General features: G+C 42.6%; 1 protein-coding gene across 1 annotated transcript in view; it reads left to right on the top strand.

The window, feature by feature from the left end:
- Positions 1-5,118: 5,118 nt before the first annotated feature.
- mtss1lb (MTSS I-BAR domain containing 2b) overlaps positions 5,119-22,556 on the top strand; it is a gene marked incomplete at its 5' end in the record, with an annotated part of 109,557 nt that continues 92,119 nt past the window's right edge. The window contains one exon of the mRNA XM_080730816.1: positions 5,119-5,187. Within this exon, the coding sequence (XP_080586942.1) occupies positions 5,119-5,187 (69 nt within the window). The remainder of the gene's footprint in view (positions 5,188-22,556) is intronic.

Genomic DNA, 22,556 nt, shown 5'->3' on the forward strand with positions numbered 1-22,556 from the left:
TGGTGGTCCGTGGCCAAATACATATCATTTTGGGGGTCCTTCACATGAAAAGGTTTGAGCACCACTGACATAGAAACATCGGCTTTTCAAAAAACCTTGATGGATTTGAAATATTCAAAGACTTGCACAAATGTCATGATTTTTCAATCAAGGCACTCGGTGCCATGCTGTGAGCTTGTATATCTACTATTTTTCAATAGTTAAAGTAGGCCTACCCAGGGCCCAGAATTTGGTGCGACACCCCTGCCTACAGAGGGTGGTGCAGAAACTGCAGATGTCCCAGTGCATCGCTGAATAGATGAGAATCTGTGTTTATTCAAAGCTAAGCCTAAGCTAATCAAGTTCGTCACCACCCCTGCCGCGATCTGTTCACGCTGTTATAGTGTCCACGGCCAGCCTAGCGCCGTATCAAAAGCCATAGCCGAAGTCGATACCACCTGGCTAACATCAGACTGTTGAGCAGGCGTTGAGCTCTGCCTGTTGCCAGGCTGTCTTGACAACACATGCAACCCGCACAGGATTACCTTCTGTGTGTATAAGACTGCAGGAGCACTCCGCTGCTGTAGTGGAACTGACACTTATGTTTACACAGACATGTCTGATATAATGTATACAGTGAAATGATGTCTCCCCAGCACATTAGACTATATACACATGGGACTATGTTTTTTTTATTCGTAGCTATTCTTTTGCTGCACCTAGTGCATCTGTTACTGTTTTGAGTTGACTGCTTCATTTCTTCTCCATCACCTTTTGTTCTATACAGGAATATCTTTCACATCTGACCTACTTTTCTTGTTTTCTATCTCTATTCTTCCCTTTCTTGAAAACTGCACATGATGGGAGCTTGTATGAAGAATATTTGTGTTGCGACAATAAATAGGTTGACGTTGATTTGCGCTGTCATTGGGGATTTGGAATGTGGACATAAAACCCCCCGATTCGTGTTGACCTCAGGGATCACCATGTATGGGCATGTGATGTGAAACACAACAGAAGACGGACGGTGCTTAACAACGCTAAAATGTTTTGCCGATAAGAATGAGTCAAAAACAACTACAGTATATGGCTCTATATATGGGCAATGTGTGAAATTGAGGGCAGTTTGTTAGAGGCATAATGAGATGCGTGTCTATAATATGATTTTCTGGATGTGAAGTGTTCAACACACACAGACAAAAAACCATGCATAGTCCTATCTATACAGTATATCAAATTACATTTATGAAAATGTCAACCTAACTTAATCAGTAGCTTATCTTATAGGTGAGTCAATAAAAGGTTTAACCCCCAAAAAATTGATACAAAAGGTTTTTCAATGTAATTCTGGTAGTATCGGTGTGCTTAATAACATACTCAAAATCTACCAAAATCTACCTCTGAGAAAGCCGCCATTTTCAAGATGGCGTCCGAGTTGACTGCGGGGAGCTTAACTCATACCCTGCCAAAAAAGACGTTTCTATGATAAAAACGTCTTTAAAACGTCTTTTTCACTATGGACCTCCCTGCCAGACGTCTTCTGAACGTCTTTTTTAAAAAAATAATAAAAAAAAAAAAAAAAAAATTTTGAAAAAAATATTTTTGAAAAAATAAAATTTGGACCTCCAACAGTGTACTAGGCATGATCGCGATCGCGAAATTGCATGTTTAACCCCCATACCAACCCCATCTTTCAAACATGGCAGCCATGTTTGTTTACATTTGAAGAAAACATAAGGGCTCCTTTCTCCTGAATGCCTGAACGGATTTCCAAGCGGATTTTTTTGTTTGAAAGCTGTGAAAAGCATGCACATGCATAGTGCATGATCTGTGCACGAATGTGTGCACCAGCGTGCACACTATTTTTTTAACCCTTTGTTGGCGAACCGGCAATATAAGAGGTCATCCCACTTTAAATATGGCACCGACTGAGTGGCTATATCTCGAATGGAAAAGATTTTGCAAATATTTTGTCAACTGATTCTGGTACCTCTGGACATGCTAGAGCATACTAAAAATAGAGAAAAATATTCCTTTCGGAAAGGCTTCATTTTCAAGATGGCGCGTGACTGGCGTCCACGACGGCTGCTGGGAGGTCTATAAACAGGGATTTAATATGTAAAAAAATCATAACAATGATGCACTTGGTGACACGTTTTTGACCTTTGGCATGTATGGACATAAGGTTTTCAAAAAACATCGGCAACAAGTTGGGCTTGCGCCCTAGTGGTCTGTTTGAAATTAATCCATTATTAAATAGGTCTGTACATGGTTGAAACCCTAAATAATTGATATAAGAGATTTTTCAATGGATTCTGTTACTATTAGGTATGCTAAATAACATCCTAAAAGCTTAGGAGAAACAAACCACTGAATGGGAGCTTAAAATGCATATAAATTGGGAGGGAATATGTGCCATCTTAAAAAGTATGCATTTCCAGTAGTTTGTTTCCCCTATAAGCTTTTAGAATGTTATTTAGCAAACCCAATAGTAAGAGAATCCATTGAAAATCCTCTTCCATCAATTATTTGGTATTTCAACCATACTGACCTATTTAATTTTGGATTCATTGCAAACAGACCACTAGGGGGTGAGCCCAAATTGTTTGCTCTGTTTTTTGAAGACCTTGTGCCCATACCTAACACCATGCCAAAAATCTAAAACTAGTCACCAAGTGCATTATTGTTGTGATTTTTTGGCATATAAATCCCAGGTTATAGGCATTTTAACCTCCCAGCGGCCATCATGGACGCGCCAATTGAAAATGAAGCCTTTCTGGAAGGTGTATTTTCCTAAATCTTTAGTATGTTCTCAAGCATGTCCAGAGGTACAAGAATCAGTTGAAAAAGCATTTGCAACCTTTTTTCCATTCGAGATAGCCATTTAGCTCCCAACAGCCAGTTGTGAGTCAGGCACCAAAATGGCTTGTGGCGCCCCTGCATTTGCAATATCGCTTGCTGATGCTGCATGAGCGAGGAGCTAAATCGGTTGAAGTTTTGGCAAGCGACGTCGCAAATGCATCTTCAATCAATGAGCAAATGCTCCCGCGATGCTACATAGCGCCTACATTGTTACATAGGAAAGTAGGCATCGGTGCTATGTCTCCTATTTTCTGGAGGGTAGACTCCAGAAAAATGGGATTATTTCATCGCAGAATTTCCCACACACAATCAGCCAAATGGCGCAGATTATGCAGGGTAGTCGGGGGCGTTAGGGAGATAACATGGCCATTTCGCGCTATATTAGTCTAAAAGCGCCAGATTTTGCACAGATGTAGCCCAGGGCATGCTCTAATGATTTAGCTAGGGCGCCCGAGTTGGCGACCTTCGGGGTCGCCACAGCGGCCAAATCAAGTTGGGCTCCCATCGACTTTCTATACAGGAGGAAAATACCCAGAAAAACATATTTTTTTTTCTGGGTATTTAAGTAGGATATGAGGGGTCTAACTAGGGGTTTGTCATGATGCTGAATCCATTGCAAGCATTTGCTTTGCACAAAAAACATTCCTTGGGCTATAAATGGCCCCAGAAAACAATGGTTTAGTGATGAAAAGTGAAGAGTCATCACTTTTCACCGTTTTGTGGGCGTTTTCTTGGGCTCAAGGAATGTTTTTTGTGCAAAACAAATGCTTGCAATAGATTCAGTATCATGACAAACCCTAGTTAGACCCCTCACATCCTACTTAAAGCAGATTTTTTTCCTGGGTATTTTCCCCCTGTATAGAAAGTCGATGGGAGCCCAACTTGATTTGGCCGCTGTGGCGAACCCGAAGGTCGCTGACTAGGGCGCCCTATAGCTAAATCATTAGAGCATGCCCTGGGATACATAGGCCTATGAGCAAAATTTGGCGCTTTTAGACTAATATAGCGCGAAATATCCCTAACGCCCCCGACTAGGGGTCACTTGTTTCTTCAAATAGGGCACATAATTGCATATTTCCGGCCACATATAATTTCGCAACTTTTCACATATCTTTCCGCATATTTCATAACTTTTCGCATATTCCGCAACATAAAATCACTTAAAACCACTGCATATTTCATTGCAAAATCAAGGATTTTAGCCTGCATAATCAAGGTTTTCTATAACATCTATTTTCATACTGGTTCATTTAAATCGTCAGTTGCTCACTTCCTCCTTTGTTTAATGACCAAATGAATTGTAGACCTGAAAGGCACATGGGTGTTGATTTTGAACTCATATGTGCTCTGACATTTCCCCCCTTGGCCTATTACATTTTATGGGGGGTGGGTGATGGGCGCGCGCGCGTGCGTGCGGCCATGTGACAGGCTGTCCAGAGTTGTCCAGCCTTCTTTTTTCTTTTCTTTTTTTCTGATTCCCATGGATCGTATTACTGGCCGCTCTCCCCGCACCGCTGAGCCCACCGCCTGCGCACCAATCAGAGCCCTGCCTTCAGTTCGCATACATACACGCGCACATACACACGCGCACATCCACACACACCTCCCCTCCTCATTCACATTGTGATACATCGCTCCGAATCGATGCTGCACTCTCTCTCTCTCCTGCTCCACGACCGCTGCCTTTTCATGCATCCTTATCATTACCGATTTCGCGTCGCGCTCGCCGCCGCCGCCGCCGCTGCGCGAAGAAGATGAACGTCAACGCTCCGGTACGACGTCTCGCCACCAGTCGTCTCGGGCGCTAGGAGAAGAGAGGAGACCCGGCGCTGGGGAAGGAAGGAGTGAGAGAAGAGAACAGAGAGAGAGAGAGAGAGAGGAACAACCCTAACATCTTTCCCTTGGCTCTCACCATCCCTCTTTCTCTCCCTGCCTTGTGCCACACCAGTCTGCAGGAGCGAAGCGATATTCCAGCAGCAGCAGCAGCAGGAGGGGGATATTAGGCTATATTTCTAGATCTCTTCTCTCTACACTACGATATCTCCATCCACTCCTCCTGCCGCCCGTGGCCTTGGCTTGGACTACAGACAGACCACTATAGGGCAGCAACGCATAGGACCGGTTGGTTGAGGAGAGAGAAGGGGAAACACACATCGTTGTGTGTCGGTGGAAAATACATATCTTTTTTGTTTTATTATTTCACTGGGGTGTTGGTGGGGCGCGCTGTCAGTGCGTGCCTCTGCGAATTTCGGTTGCACGGTGGATAATTTCGCCAACATGGAGACGGTGGAGAAGGAGTGCGGGGCCCTTGGGGGACTGTTTCAGGCGATTGTCAACGACATGAAGGTAAGCTGCTTGAAAAAACCTACCACTGATCGATCGGCGGGCTTGGTGGTGATAAATAATAATGGGTAGTCATCATGCATCACTGGAGACAGAAAGGAGGATCGACCAGATTCATGCACGCGATAGCAAATGCAGGCTGCATTTGCAATCGCGTGCATGATTCAGGTGGATCGATCCATAATGTTTTATTATGTTATCAATTAAGCCTACAGCAGACTACAGCCAGTGCGTCTGTTGTTAAACCGTATACATGACACATCATCGCCATTCTGACGGTTACACTAGCCTACTATACAGGCTATGCGGCGTTTAGGGGGGGGGGGGGGGGGGTTCCGTGATTTGCGTGAAACCTGTCCACCAGATCGTCTGCGCGTGTAAAAGCGGTACAGCTCCTGGAAATTCCACGACACTGAACCGCCTACTATCACCTCATGTCGTGTGTGTGCGTGCGTGTGCCCGTCTCGTACGCGTTCTTTTGTGCGTGTATGTGGGACATGTATGTGACACACACACTACACACGCGCGCGCACGCACACACACACACACACACACACACACACACACACACACACACACACACACACACACACACACACACACACACACACACACACACACACACACACACACACACACTACAGCAGGTCAGTCAATGTGTGTCAGAGCATTGTCATCTGTATGGCTGAATCCGCTCGCCTCTCATCTCATCAGCTCCTCTGCAACATCAGATTGACTTCAGAAGCAAAAGGCATGACAGCAGAGACAGACACGGCTTGCCAATACACTCAGCAAGCATCCATCGCAGTGGTTTTCTCCATTCAGAGGAGTGTGGCAGGCAGGGCTGCCTGTACGCACAACAGTCAAGAGTGCAGCGTCATTGATTTTCTGTCAGACTGATTTCCAAGGCTGAGGTGAAAGCGTGAGAATGTGGACAGCCGTCACACACCCAGCCTTTCTTCCACTGCCTGGCCCTGTCTCTCCATCCGTCTGTCTGTCTGTCTGTCTGTCTGTCTGTCTGTCTGTCTGTCTGTCTGTCTGTCTGTCTGTCTGTCTGTCTGTCATACCTGCCATTATGTGTCTGTCTGCCTTGCCATCATGCCTGTCTGTCTGTATTCGTCAGTATTCCTTTGTGCCTGCCTGTATATAGCTAATGTACCTACCTACTAGTACCTACCATTATTATATACATAGGCTATGTCTGTCTTAACACTATTATTTGCCCTCTATATTTTCTTCTCTGCCCATGGTGTCTGTCTGCTTGTCTATTCCTGTGCCCATTTGTCATCGTACAACGCATCGGTTTGTCTGTCTGTCTGTCTGTCTGTCTGTCTGTCTGCCTGCTGGTCTGCGTTATTTGTCTGCATGTCACGTCAGGCAAGTCAGCTATTCACACCTTCCTGGCCTGTGTAGTCTCTCTATATCCCCCCCATCATTCTGTCTGCTAAGTGCTACACTGTCGTCATTGGTCTTGTATGCTTCCTCATGTCTCTGCTGCCTCTAAGGCGATAGAGTCTGCAGTCTGCATTGGGTGTCTGTCTATCCGTTCTCTTTTTGGTTTCCTATACCTGCTGGCTTATATCTCTTGTATTCAGGCTGGCTTTTGGTTGATGACGTCACAAGGTGCAGGGGAATCTGAACACAAAGATAAAGATACATTGGCCTACCGTTCAGTCTGTATAACAATGCTGCTTTGCTTTACAACTAGGGATAGCATTTGCAAACAAACAATGTATTCACAAGGTTTGGAACTATGGAGAAATGCAAAGTCATCAAAGGCCACTTGGCCTTTGGGGTTCTCCATTTTTTGAGGGCAGAAAGGCCAAATGCCAGGGCAGGAAGGTCATCAAATAAAACAAGATTTGAGTCCATTGAAATAAGTAATTGAATTTAAGGCCGGGTTACATGTATTATAATATGTATATCTGCTGTGAATTAAACGGGTATTTACAATCTGATGCTCAGCCCTGCACAAATCAAAGATACTGGATTGGTTTAGAAATAGGCACTCAACAAGACACTGGTGTCTCTACATGACAAGAAAGACACTGGTGTCTACATATTGACAAGACAGAGACAGAGGAGAAAGTAGTACAGTAAGCTGGGCTGGGGCATTAACTTTTTCTCTGCCATTTTAAACATAGCTGTAGTAAGCAGCTGCCAAATTGTCCTTACCTTTTAACGTGGGCACGCGCACGCATCGTGCACAATCTGTGCGCGACTCATCTAGTAGACGTGTAGACTCGGTGACAAGCTAAAGAGCCAGAATCAGCGAAAATCTGCGCTAATACTTTTAATCCTTTCATAATGATTAAAGCTAATTAAACTTTGCGGGCTCTACGGGCATGGCAGCGCGGTACAGCGGGAAATCTACGGTCTCTACGGGGATCGCGAGGTATGAGTTAAGGCCACTGTGGCCTCAGGGCATGCCATTTTTTGAGGGGCACAAGGCCAAACTGAGGGGCAATGACTGCCATGGCCTTCCTTCATGGCCTCCCTGAAATTCCTGCCCTTGTACAGAGTATTTATTTTCAATGAATTGGATATGGACTGGCATACAGACATAGTTATGGGATGCATATCAGAATCTCAGAAGATGAAATTGGCTTGAATTCTATTGCAATATGATGTGTGACACACAAGGACACTTTGACGCACAGTAGCCAGGAGGAGCAGGGGATGGATCCAGGGACGTCCAGTTCTTCAGCCACCGTCTGCTCTTGTCTCAGAAGTGGGCTGTCATTCGCTCTGGAATTTCGTTTACTGATGATTACATAATCTGCAGGGATTTTAATCTCATTGTTGGATGTTGTTTATTATTACATAATTATGGAGCGAGATAAATTGGCAATAATAAACAGTTAGTCAGTTTAGGAAATTATCCCCAAACGATAAAAGCCTGAATGCTTAAATCTAAGAGTTAAATTAACTGTCGGGATTTTGCTTTTGCTTTGTGTGCTGTACTTGGGTATGTATACCCAGCGATGAGAAAAGCAATTAAAGCAAAAGTTCAGTCATGCATCTGTCACAAATAAAGATGTCAATCTGTTGGAAATGGAATGACACTTGGATCAAATCAAAGTTTTAGTTCATGGGGGCGGCAGTGTCCCAGGGGTAGAGTGTCCGCTTGTCAACCAGAAGGTTCCCAGTTCAATCCCGGGCTAGTGTGGATGTGTCCTTGATCAAGACACTGAACCCCCCGCTAAATGCTCCAGATGAGCAGGTTGGTGCCTTGCATGGTTATCTTTCCTCTGCCATCGGTGTGTGTGTGTGTGTGTGTGTGTGTGTGTGTGTGTGTGTGTGTGTGTGTGTGTGTGTGTGTGTGTGTGTGTGTGTGTGTGTGTGTGTGTGTGTGTGTGTGTGTGTGAATGTAATACACAATCATTGTAAAGCACCTTGGATAAAGGTACTATATAAATGAACCATTTACCATGAATTTATTATTTATTATTTATTCGCCTGTGTTCCCCCTCTCAGGGTTGTACTGTAATCGATTTAGTTTGACATGGTAGCCTATAGCCTTATTCTCAGAGCACGACAAAGGACCCTATGGTCACTGTCCCAATTGTGCCATGCGTGGGCACACACACACACACACACACACACACACACACACACACACACACACACACACACACACACACACACACACACACACAATGTCATACATGCTCACACATTCACAATATTAAAGCCTTATCTTTTCATATGATTTCTTTTAGATATCACGTTCCCTCTCCTCTCCTCTCCTCTCGTCTCCATCTCCGTCTCCGTCTCCGTCTCTGTCTTTCTGTATGTCTGACTGTCTCTGTTTCTTTCTCTCCCTCTCTCACCCTCTCTCTCATGTGCATTGTCTCTCTTCTCATCTATAATTCAGTATATACCTAATGGCTCTCCTGTTTATCCCCCACTGCATCCCCCAGTCACATATTTGGGTCACAGCAACCTTGCGAGGATTTCACGATACTGTGCCAAAGTGGCTGTTGCCCAGGTCTGCCAAAGAATTCCCAAGGAAGCATTAAATAAATGTCGTTCTCACTTCTCAGTGAAATGTGTGTCATTTGGTCAATGCCAAAGAAAGACTCTACTACCTCGCCAACACGCACGTTTGCACGTTTCACAATTTGCACTGTATTTCTAAATACAAAACCGGACATACAGTAGTTCAGGAATCATGTGAACATGTGAGACACAAGGTTTTATAGTGTATGCATGCTCACACATGCACAACTACAGTATAACCTGGATAAATGTCACTACAGTCCAAGGTTTGCTTTTTTAAGCTGTTTTATCTAGAAAACACTTGCCTTTCCTTTCCTCTTTACCCATTCCTTCTTCACCAGGGGTATACTGGGCTTATGGCATACGCCCTATGGGCCGACAATACAAGTGGGCCTGTGGGCCACAGAGCATAGAGACATTGGCCCACTGGTTTGTCCATCATCGGAATACTGGTCTAGTAGCCCAGTCAAAGGCTGCTGTGGCCTAGGAGTCCCACCCAAACATTTAACAGCATACAAGCCCACAACGCGTCGCTGCCTTGACGCGTTGTAGGCTTGTAGATCTTCTATGTTTGGTTTGCACTGGTTGTGGAGGGTCGGTCAGGGCCAAGATGCCATGGCAGAATGTATGTCCCAGTCCAGCCCTAACATGTTCTCCTCTGTACCACCCTTCCTCTCTCTCTCTCTCTCTCTCTCTCTCTGTCTATCCGTCTCTCTCTTCATCTCTTTGTTATGAGAAGAACCACCGCCCAATACAGCTCAGTCATTCCTTATCGTGTGTGTGTGTGTGTGTGTGTGTGTGTGTGTGTGATATGTCAGATGCACGTAGATTTTGAGATGGGAATCGGTAGGAGCCTCAGAGGGCTGGTACTACTGATTTCACGTCACCCCAAAAAAATCACACTCGTGTGAACTGAGCGGTGGAGGCTGTGTGTGTGTGTGTGTGCGCGCGCGTGAATGTGAGTGTGAATGTGAGTGTGAGTGTGCCTGGCCTCAGTGGCCTGAACAATAGCGCCCCTCCCTTAACATGTGTGGTCAGAAAAGGTACTGCAGGCTACATACAGACACACACACATACATACATACATACATACCCACACACACGGCCACGTATAGGAGACAGCTCCACCGCTCAAAAAGAACACAAAAGGAAAGAAAAGCTCAAATCATCAATATTCATAATATAGCACTTCACTGATAATTCTTAGAATAGAAAATGTTATATCCAGTGGTGTAAGGTAAGTAGATTTACTTAAGTACTGTATTATAAAACATACATTAATCCACTTTAGCCCTTTCTGCCTAGGCTATTTGAAAATAGCCGATCTACAAGCTCACAACATGTCGCATCGAGACACATTGTCAGCGATCTGATATTTTCAAACAGTTGTACTTTTGCTTTTGGTACTTTAAGTGCATTTGATGCCAATACTTTCATACTTTTACTCAAGTACAAAAAATAGTACTTTTTCCATCACTGCACATATCAATATCACAGTAGCCTACTAGGTGTGTATCTGATTACAATTTACAATTTATTGATTGACATTTTCTCTCTCTTCTACTTTTGCAATTGATAAATAATGCACCATTATGACCAGTAACACATTACAGTATGTTTATCTGTGTCCTTATATGATTTTAAACAATAAGACTTAGCCCAGTCTCCTCTGTTCGATGGCCCCACCCCCCATCACTGTTTAGAACGTGTGTGTGTGTGTGTGTGTGTGTGTGTGTGTGTGTGTGTGTGTGTGTGTGTGTGTGTGTGTGTGTGTGTGTGTGTGTGTGTGTGTGTGTGTGTGTGTGTGTGTGTGTGTGTGTGTGTGTGAGAGAGAGAGAGAGAAACGTGTGAACCCTTAATGATAATCATTATGCGTGTCTGTGTGTGTGTAATATTTTAATGTGAAATCTATACATCCTCTGGGGCCATATTTGGAACTCTCTAGTGAATTATTACAGGTCATTATTCTAAGCCAAACCCCTGCACGCCATTCAAATAGTTTCTCTTGATCTTTCCTTGCTCTCCAATCCATGCCTCCCCCTCCCCTCTGTCTCTGTTTCTCTCCCACTTTGTCTCACTGTCCCTCTCAGGATCCTGACACACACACACACACACACACACACACACACACACACACACACACACACACACACACACACACACACACACACACACACACACACACACACAATTGCCATCCCCTCATGACCCAAATGACACCACTGGTGTCCTCCAAATGTCTCCTTTTTTATATGCATGCACTTGAACCCTAGTGTCCACATTCTGAGAACTTTAGCCAATAACAGCAGATCTACAAGCTATGATATCCACTATGGAGTATGGACAAGACATCCACTATGGACATGATATCCACTATGGACATGATATCCACTATGGACATGATATCCGCTATGGACATGATATCCACTATGGAGTATGGATTGGACAAGACATCCACTATGGACATGATATCCAAGATGGACAAGACATCCACTATGGACATGATATCCACTATGGACAAGACATCCACTATGGACATGATATCCACTATGGACATGATATCCACTATGGACATGATATCCACTATGGAGTATGGACAAGACATCCACTATGGACATGATATCCACTATGGACATGATATCCACTATGGACATGATATCCACTATGGAGTATGGACAAGACATCCACTATGGACATGATATCCACTATGGACATGATATCCACTATGGACAAGACATCCACTATGGACATGATATCCACTATGGAGTATGGACAAGACATCCACTATGGACATGATATCCACTATGGACATGACATCCACTATGGACATGATATCCACTATGGTCATGATATCCACTATGGACATGATATCCACTATGGACTTGATATCCACTATGGACTTGATATCCACTATGGAGTATGGACATGATATCCACTATGGACATGATATCCACTATGGACATGATATCCACTATGGACTTGATATCCACTATGGACTTGATATCCACTATGGACATAATATCCACTATGGAGTATGGACATGATATCCACTATGGACATAATATCCACTATGGAGTATGGACATGATATCCACTATGGACATGATATCCACTATGGACATGATATCCACTATGGACATGATATCCACTATGGACATAATATCCACTATGGACACGATATCCACTATGGACATGATATCCACTATGGACATGATATCCGCAGCGTTCCTCAGCTCAAAAGGCGTTCTCAGTGGATACAATGCTTTGCTTAGAGTGAAGTCTTGCTATAAGTGTCCTCCGGTGATTCAGTCATGATGATGAGAACCAGGATGCAGAGATGTGTGTTAGCCATCTGGATGAGCTGGAGAGGTCCTCTGTTTACACGTCCTGGCCCTGACCACACTTCACACCTACGTGTGTGCATGCCATGCTGTCTAACACATACGCAGGTGCGTGCCGTACACGCATGCACGCACACATACACGCACGCGCGCACAACAAACACACACACACACACACACACACACACACACACACACACACACACACACACACACACACACACACACACACACACACACACACAAACACACAAACACACAAACAGAAAGAGCAGGGGCATGCGGTTCTATGTGCATATCTTGTGTTCATAGTGTTTTGGAAACCTTTTTATAGCATTGTGTGGCTAGAACGTTTTGGATTTTGGCTCTGTATCAGTGACCCTCCTAGTTCTATTCCAAGCCAGCGAAAGTCCCCAAAAATGGCTGGCATGCAGACGATTATTTTTGTGAAAAGGCTAATTATGAGCATTTGCCCCATAAATATTTATATCCCGGGACTATAGCAACTGGATGTGTGTTTTTACAGTTATATTAGGCCATGGCTACACGGAGCTGGATATTTCTGAAGCTAGACATTTTTTTGTGCTGTTGGGGCTTGCAGCCACATGAAGCTGGATATTTCGGCCGCGAAGCTGGATATTTTTTAAACCGGATAAATAAGTGGAGAAATTGAAAAATATCCGATTTACTGGATCAGTGTAGACAGGGAACCCGGATATCTCTGACGACTTTACTGTGTGTGTGTGTGTGTGTGTGTGTGTGTGTGTGTGCTTGTTAGACCTAGATATCTTTGTCGTGTGGACCTAGATATTTTTCTATGTGGATATCTGATAAACCGGGATATATGAAATATCCAGCTCCGTGTGGACCTAGATATTTTTCTATGTGGATATCTAAAAAACCGGGATATATGAAATATCCAGCTCCGTGTAGCCATGGCCTAAATCCTTTTTGCGTGGATGTCAGTTTGCTGTCACAGCTGAGTGAATGTTTAGGCAACACTGGCCATGGCCATTTAAAACCCTTAGCTGGAGCTGTCTACAAACATCAGGGGAAGTGGATGTGAAATGGGTCTATCTCCTCACTGACTCTTGTTTATTGTTCCCTTCCCCGTTTTTTTTTTATAAGCCTTACGACAATCAATTGGAATTGCTCGGTGCCGCAGTACTGAAGAGACGCTCTGTGCGAGCGCATCATTAGTCCAGAGACTCTGTGGTCTGCTTGTATCTGTGTGGTCCCGGGAAGGGAAGTTCCCACCACTGCACTAATGCTCCAAACTGAGCCATGGGATGCATGTCCACAGTCAACACAGAGACCAGGGACGTGCAGAGGAATGTTAGAGAGGCAGGGGCTGAAATTTCTAAAAGGGCCTTTTGTTGACAATGTTGAAAATAGCAGACCTCTGAGCCTGGAGGTCGGCTATTTTTGGTACTTGATACCCCACTAAACTAAGCATAATCAAGTCAATACCGGAGATGTGGCGTAACTGCATGGCTTTCTACACAGGTAGGGCAATTCTTTTAACATAAGATGCTGCATTCAATGGTAGCACTTTATAATAACTATACACTATAAAGCATTAGTTAAGCATTAGTAACTAGTGAATTCATCATGAATTCATCATGAGTTCATAGTTTATTAATCATGAATTCATCATTAGTAAGGCATTATTTATACATTAACTGAACATTAGTAAACACAGTAGTTAAAGGAGCTATAGTCAACTTTTTCTTGAAAAACGGATGCTAAAATAAAAATAATGTTTCGAAAATATTTTATAAAAAAATAAGCTTCATATATGTGTTTCAATAAAAACAATGACCACAAAAAGCGGAAAAATAATGATAACATAATCATTTTGGTCCTTTGTTTACATTTACAGGGTCCGAAAAATGTAAACAAAGGGCCAAAATGATTATTTTATCTTTATTTTTCCGCTTTTTGTGGTCATTTTTTAATTGAAACACATATATGAAGCTTATTTTTTTATAAAATATTTTCGAAACATTATTTTTATTTTAGCATCCGTTTTTCAAGAAAAAGTTGACTATAGCTCCTTTAAGCATTAGTAACTACTGAATTCATCATGAGTTCATACTTTATTAATCATGAATTTGTCATTAGTAAGGCATTATTTATACATTTACTGTACATTATATAACCCAGGTTCCAAATAAGGGTCAATTATATGGTGATAAAAAGTCAAATAAATGACTACCTGGTTATGCATACTGGTTTAAATAACTCATGGTTAATTCATTGCATCATATGATTTTGCTTAAAAACAACAATAAATAGTTGGTTCATCTACAGTAATAAATATGCTTAAAAAGGTTGAAAACTCATGCTGTATTGTGTAAAATGTGCCAAAAACATTTTATATGTGAGGTTAAAAAATCGGGCTTTGAACAAATCCCTTTAAGTGCACTCCACTATAAAAGGAGCACTGCCCCTTTAAGAGTCTCTTCCTGATACAGACAGAGTGTATGATCAACAGAACAGTGAGGGAACAGAGAGAAAAAACGTCAGACAAAAGACAGTTTTGAGCATTTATTTTCGAGAGTTTAAGTGTTATTTTTGTACAATATGAGTGTTTAAAGGCCTAGCCAAGTTAGCAGGAGTTTGAGCCAACAGAATCCAGTGCTTCAGTCAGCAAAAACGAACTTTGTGGCTAACAGCTAAGCTAACTGGCTGCTGCTCATCAACAAGCCTGACCAGCAGCTGAAGAAAGACAGGAGAGATAGTTTTGAACTGAGTGGGTTCCTCTCCATGTGAGGCAACACACAGACATCGGATGGCAAGCTATTGGAGACCCAGGAACTGAATCTACAGAAAACATCTATTGGACCAACTGCATGGTTTGACCAAGTGACTTGAACAGAGCTCTGACTGACTATTTTTTGGAACTGAGATTTGACTTTGAACAGAACTCTGACTAACTAATATTTTTGAACTGAGACTTTGGACCGAGCAACTGAACTGTTTTGATCATCCACTGAGTTAACTGAACACAGATCTAAGGAAGAGGAAAAGACAGTGACATTTCATTTGGAAGTTAGATATTGACAATATTGCACTGTTTTGTTACTAAAATTGATATTGCACTATTTTTGATAATTGATTGTTTTTGATATTTTATTTTATTATTTTCTGTAAAGGTTGAACTTAAAGGTCATATTAAGGTTAAAGGGGAGTTTAAAGGTACTTGCCTGCACTTTTTATTTTGAAAGCATACTTAACCTGCTGAAAATAGCTCAAATAAATAGGTCTTACCTGTTTAAATAGGCTGAAAATATAATAAAGATTGACCGGTCCTAAATAGAAAACTATCTTTAGTTTGAATTAACTGGATTAAATATTTAGTTGGTAAACTAAATAGAAAAACTGACCTAAGAACCTGCTCTAAAAAAGAAAGGTGTTGAATGGTTTTTGAGAATTTTGTCTACCTACCTCCATCATTGTAAATAGTTTATTGTATGCATACTATTTTTGCTTCATTATTTCATTCAGTAAACTTGACGTCTTTATTATTCACATTTAAGCTCTTGTCTCTGGTCTATTCTTTTAGTCACCTCCTCACGAACCTAGAAATAGGGTCATTTTCTACATCACTGCTTCTATCTCATTTATAAATGCTTTATAAGGCATGAATAGTCCTCACTTTAGATGGGCTCACGGAACATACTTAACTAACGAGTAGTAACTACCTTAATAAATCATTAATTGATGATGAATTCATGATTAATAAAGTATGAACTCATGATGAATTCAGCAGTTACTAATGCTTATTAATCATGAATGTTTTGTTTTATTATTACTATGTTGTTTCAGGTGTCCGCTTTTGTAATAAATACGGTCATTTTCTACATCACTGCTTCTATCTCATTTATAAATGCTTTATAAGGCATGAATAGTCCTCACTTTAGATGGGCTCACGGAACATACTTAACTAACGAGTAGTAACTACCTTAATAAATCATTAATTGATGATGAATTCATGATTAATAAAGTATGAACTCATGATGAATTCAGCAGTTACTAATGCTGAACTACTGTGTTTACTACTGTGTTTACTAATGCACAGTAAATGTATAAATAATGCCTTACTAATGATGAATTCATGATTAATAAAGTATGAACTCATGATGAATTCAGTAGTTACTAATGCTTAACTACTGTGTTAACTAATGTTCAGTTAATGTATAAATGATGCCTTACTAATGATGAATTCATGATTAATAAACTATGAACTCATGATGAATTCATGATGAATTCACTAGTTACTAATGCTTAACTAATGCTTTATAGTGTATAGTTATTATAAAGTGCTACCGCATTTACATTTCTTTCACCATAGTAAAAACTGCATTCATGGTCTTGAGAGGGCACTTTTTATAGACGGATAAAAGGGCAGGGGCTCAAGCCCCCTTTGATGTCTGTGTGCACGTGCCTGACAGACAGAGTACACCATGGACCTCTCCTCCTCGTGACTCCTCTGTGGGGCCTTTTCCACCAAAAGAACCTTGGTTCCAGAACCAGTGCCGGTTCAACTTTCTTGGAACCTTGGTTCGTTCTTGCGAACCGGCGTGCGTTTCCACCAGATTGAACCAGAGCCAGTCCCCCAGTTCAGATGGTGGTTCACTGGAAAAACCAAGGATTTTGTGGTTCCGGTTCCGAACCAACTTTTACGGTTCGGAACCAACTCCGGTTCTTGGTGGAAAAGCACACCTCTGGTTCATCCCATAGGCGGGAGAAAGAACCAGAACCGGTTCTTTGCCGGTGGAAAAGGCCTCTGTGTGTCCATGGAGCACGGCTCTGTAGTGGGGGGTAAAAGTACCTTTACTTAAATAAAAGTATCAACACGCCAAGTGCCAAAAGTAAAAGTACCCATTACGCGTAATGTCCCTTTTCACAGATTTAAAATGTACAAAAGTATTTTGAAGATAGCAGATCTACAAGCTCACAATGCGTCTCGATTTTTCAAATAGCCAAAGTTTAAGTAGAGCAGAAGTGGTTATTGATTTGCCTCTGAGATGTAACGGAGTAAAGGTAAAAGTATTAACAATTAGAAATACTCCAGTGAAGTAAAAGCACCTCAAAATTGTAGCCTACAGTAGGCTACTTAAGTAAATGTACTAATTACTTTCCACCACTGCAGCTCAGTACCCAGATGAATACTCCTACTGAGTGGAAGTGAGTACTGAGAGGACATTTACCATCAAACTTGCATGCTGCGTCAGCATGATCACATGAGCATAATAAGACTTAATGCACAGCTCTGCTGAAAAGAATGTCCTCTGCATTGTATCTCTTCAAACTGTACTCTCCTCTGGGGAGTTAATGATAGCCCTGACCAGGGGCGTCACAAGGGGGGGAAAAGTGGGACTGAGTTACCAGGGCCCAAGGTGGAGGGGCCTTATTTATTTTATACTTTAGATATTGAAAAATACCAGATATACAAGCTCACGCCCCTGAGTGCCACGCTGCGAGCTTGTAGATCTGCTATTTTTGAAAAGTCGTGAAAATGTGTGCAAATCTTTTTTTTTTTGGTGCGATACCCCTGGCCCTGATGAAGGCCGTTCGTTACCTGCCGAAACCATGGTTTCTTTTAACCCTGCTCTGAGTATCTGACATCACTGTGATGTCACCTGTGATGTCAGAGTGATGATGTGTCAGGGGGAACCACAGTGTCAGGCACGGACAAGCTGTGACGGTTCAGAGTAAAACTGTGACCTACGGTCACAATTAATGGACAAAACACAGGAGACCGCATGGTTTTCAATGCGACACACCAACGTGATCGTTTGTGTCTCCTGACAACGGGGCTGCAGACAGAGTCGTGCAACTCCAAATGAGCATCTCCCTCGCTGGTGCTTGTTAAAATTACTGTGTGATCATTAGTAGGGCCCTGGGCCTCGTTAGCTGGGCTGGGCACTGCTGAATGGAGGGGCTCCGGTCCTGGGAGGTGCGATGCACTGGGGGCCGGCCAAGAGAGAGAGCCTCTCTCACTGAACTCTTTGTCAGGCCTGTCAAAGCATTCTCATCACACACTGCTGCTGTTCACTGTAAAACGCACTGGTCATTATGAGCAGAGTTAGGAGAGAGGGAGATAGAGAGAAGTTTTGGATGGGAGTGTGAGAGAGAGAGAGTGAGAGAGAGAGAGAGAGAGAGAGGGGGGGGGGATTCATAAGAGAGAGAGGAGCAGTGAACAGTACACGGCAAATCAATATTCTCTTGTTCCTCTCAGAAAGAAACCAGTTGAATGAACAGAATGCCCCATTCATGCTCCATATCCCATGTCCTCTGTTTAGAGGCACACATGGGGAGTATATTTTTTGTTTTACTGTGTGTGTGTGTGTGTGTGTGTGTGTGTGTGTGTGTGTGTGTGTGTGTGTGTGTGTGTGTGTGTGTGTGTGTTTGTGTGTGTGTTCAATGTGAATATGTGTTTGTTTACATGTGCTTTACGCCAACCATTAGACATTGACAGCTTTAAACACTAGTAAGACGCCTCAGGGTGACATGCGACTTCGCCCCCCAGCCACATAGATATGGGCCATGTCTTGGCCATCTGGCCAGTGATATATATATCGATGACATCAGGGATCTTCATATATGGGCATAAACGCGATTTTGTGGAATACTCATATATGGACTTTTACATAGGTGATGTCACCTGTGGTATCACCTGTGATGTCTCAGTGATGTGTCAAGGGAACCACAGTGTCAGTTGTGACCTTCAGAGATACACGGATACGTGGACAAGATGTGCCGGACATCACAGTGACATCAGAGCATGATGTCAGAGCGGCAAACCCATAGACCGTAAATGTGTGTACACGTCTACACATCCAGACAGACAGACAGACAGACAGACAGACAGACGGACACGGACCAGCTGTGACGTTTCTCATAGTAAACTTGCAATTAGATACATGACATGATGGCAGAATCGAATAGATGTGTAGACAAGAGCAGATCATTTTAATACAATGGACGAGGACAAAGGTTTATAAAAGGACAGGCATTGAATAATACTGTCTTAATGCAATGATGTCAACAGAATACCAGTGAGGAGCATTAGAATGGGAGAGAATCAGTCCAGTCCTCCCAGATGTCCCACCCCTCTTGTCCATTAGTACTGACTGTCAGTAAGCTTCCAAATTCTGCCCATCTCTTCTGCCATTGGCCTCATTCTGTCTGTTAATTTGGTCGACAGCAACATTGGTGCTTGGCTCAAACCATCTTTATGTAACGGAGGTGATCCAAACCTCCCCACCCGGCTTCGAACCCGGGTCTCCCGCGTGAAAGTCCAATATCTTAACCATCACTCCGAAGGGATATCCCTATGGAATGAGGGCAGATACTAGACTTTTGAGGCTTCAGGCTGGGGCTGCGACTCTCTCCGCCACATTTAGTCTTGCCAAAAGAAGAAAACCTGAAAGAACTTTGTCCAACATAGAGCTACAGTATCTAGATTCATACCATATTTCATAATCCTTAGTAATGTTAGGCTTCTAGTTGGAGGGCAGTAACTATGAATTATTATCGGAAACACAAATGTTTTGGATTCGCAAATTTGACCTGAGCCTGATGAAAAGGGACGATCCACCACAAGAACATAGGCTTTGACTTTTCTGCATTTTATTTAGCCAATTCATTTCCAGACTGTGAGCCCCATGTAGTTTATGCGGTTCTCTGAATAAATACATATAATTACTAGTAGTATAATAGCATAATATTTGTTTGCTGGTGGTGTCAAATCCGCAGTACCTCGGTCTGATCTGCGGTTTGCCGGGAACGCGTGTTATTGTACAGTATGTAGAATTTCTCCATTCTCCATACAAAGAAGGACATAAGAACCAAAGCATGTTAAACTTGCAGCACAAGTAAAGCATAACTAGATTTAGCATAACGGTGGCTGTCTCTATGACTAACTTTTTTGGGGGGGTTTTGTCATTTAAATTCAACGATTTGACTTTTCCAGTTTCATTTAAACTAACTTCACCAGACCCGTGGCCAGCCTAATCAGCGCTCTCTGCCAGCTCTCTCGAATGCGCCTCTCTCCACTCGTGCGCAGTTTTGGGGTGTTTTTCGTCGGTTTTGGGTCGGTTTGGGTGGCTCATTAACTGTCAGCGGTGCCCCCCTTGAGATTGCGCTCTAGGCGACCGCCTATACCGCCTATACCTAGCCACGGCACTGAACTTCACACTATTGGGAAGAAAGCTAAACTATTCATTGAAAGCAGCAGACAGAAGTAATCACTTTGATTAAAAAATTTATAGAACCATTTTCACAAAACTGGCTGTTTTAATCATCGACTATCAGGGGCCAGCACCATACTAAACTGAACATCACTAAATAGCCAATGCTGATATAACAATTAACTAAAATAAAAGATGAAAAGTTCAAGTGCTTGTCCCTCCCCGCTTATCATCATAAATTGCTGGTGAGAAAAAGAAGGGAAAAAATAGAAAAAGATGGTGGATGTGCGATTGTGCGCCCACGTATTTTTATGCAAATGCCTCCGTCCGCTTCATTTCCCTCCACATCACCACACATAGAAACAATGTGATTTTACAGATGTTTAACTCAGAGAGAGTCTATGATCCCTGCCTGGCGGGCGGCACAGAGACACAACAGAACCCAGATGGTCTCCTCTTTGGCTCATCACTGTGTTTGGATTGGAATTAGCTGCTGCACTTCATCAATTATGCAGCGAGGAGGCCTGCGTGTCCTCATCTGCATGTCCATGCCTTTCCATTTGACACATATTACTATCCAGGACAGGACGGGAAAAGAAAGCTTCTCAGCCGGTACAGAAGGATTATGTCACGACACGTCAGATACCTTATCATCACTGTCGGGCAGAAACCTTGTATCTCCAAGTTTACATTTTTTATTTTCTTTAAATTAAAGCTGACTTCATCGTGTCTCAAAAGTAGTGAAAATGGCAAATCTACAAGCACACATCGTCTCACATCAAGATCGTCTATTTTCACTATTTTAAATGTTTTTTAAATGTTAACATCACTATTGAAATACATAGTTTTGGTCCGTGGGGTTCCACATCATACTATATGAGGAATGTACTGTATATAATTCAATTTATCACATAGGATAGTTATTGAGGATGATCTTGGGAAACACAAAATGCAACAAACACACACACACACACACACACACACACACACACACACACACACACACACATACTGTAAATACCGTACATACATCTACTGTACGCTAAAGTCTTTTCATTTAAAAACGGAGTTCACAATAAAACCCACATAGCAAACTGGTAGGAGTGATCTGTGTCCATTCCGTGTACAACAAGCTTGAAAATGCATGTCATGGCTATTCCCTTACATTGACGTAACACATTAGACAGCCATTTGACAACAACATCCATGGAACAGTACGTGTAGTCATGCAGCGGTTGTATAACAATGTTTTTTTCCTCTTTCTGTGCGTGCGTGCGCGCTGAAAGAAAACTACTTGGACTACTGGGTCCAGGTCAAGTAATAAACACTAAACAGGACATGTTTATACTACATCTTTTATTTGCATTTCATACTTGCAGTCTGCAGTTTCCAAACATCCAACCTATGGTGTGTTCTGTGAAAAGGGGAATGTGCGTAGGGCGCTGTTAATATGTTTTTTAGAGTGAAGCCTATAGGGGTCTACACTATTGTTCAAGGTTCAAGGTTGTGCGTTATTGTTACATCTTGTGTACTGTGATTCTTGCTAAAATGTGAATCACGATTTTTCACCCCAAGAATTGAGATGACGATTCTCTCACACGTTTGTAAAATAAAAAAAACATGTATTGAGAGGGAGCGAGAGCCTATGTCACCCATGCAATAAGCTGGCCAATGCTGGGTACAGAAAATGCAACACGCCGGAGTTATGCTGATTGTCAGCACAACACCTCAAGCAAGCTGATAATCAGACAAAGTAAATACAGTAATGCCTGTAATTCTCTCTCCTTTCCCGCCCAGTCCAATTTCAAAACACAAGTGGGTCAGCAGTT

This window comes from Nannobrachium achirus (genome assembly GCF_963921795.1).
Source record: "Nannobrachium achirus genome assembly, chromosome: 7".
Taxonomy (NCBI): domain Eukaryota; kingdom Metazoa; phylum Chordata; class Actinopteri; order Myctophiformes; family Myctophidae; genus Nannobrachium; species Nannobrachium achirus.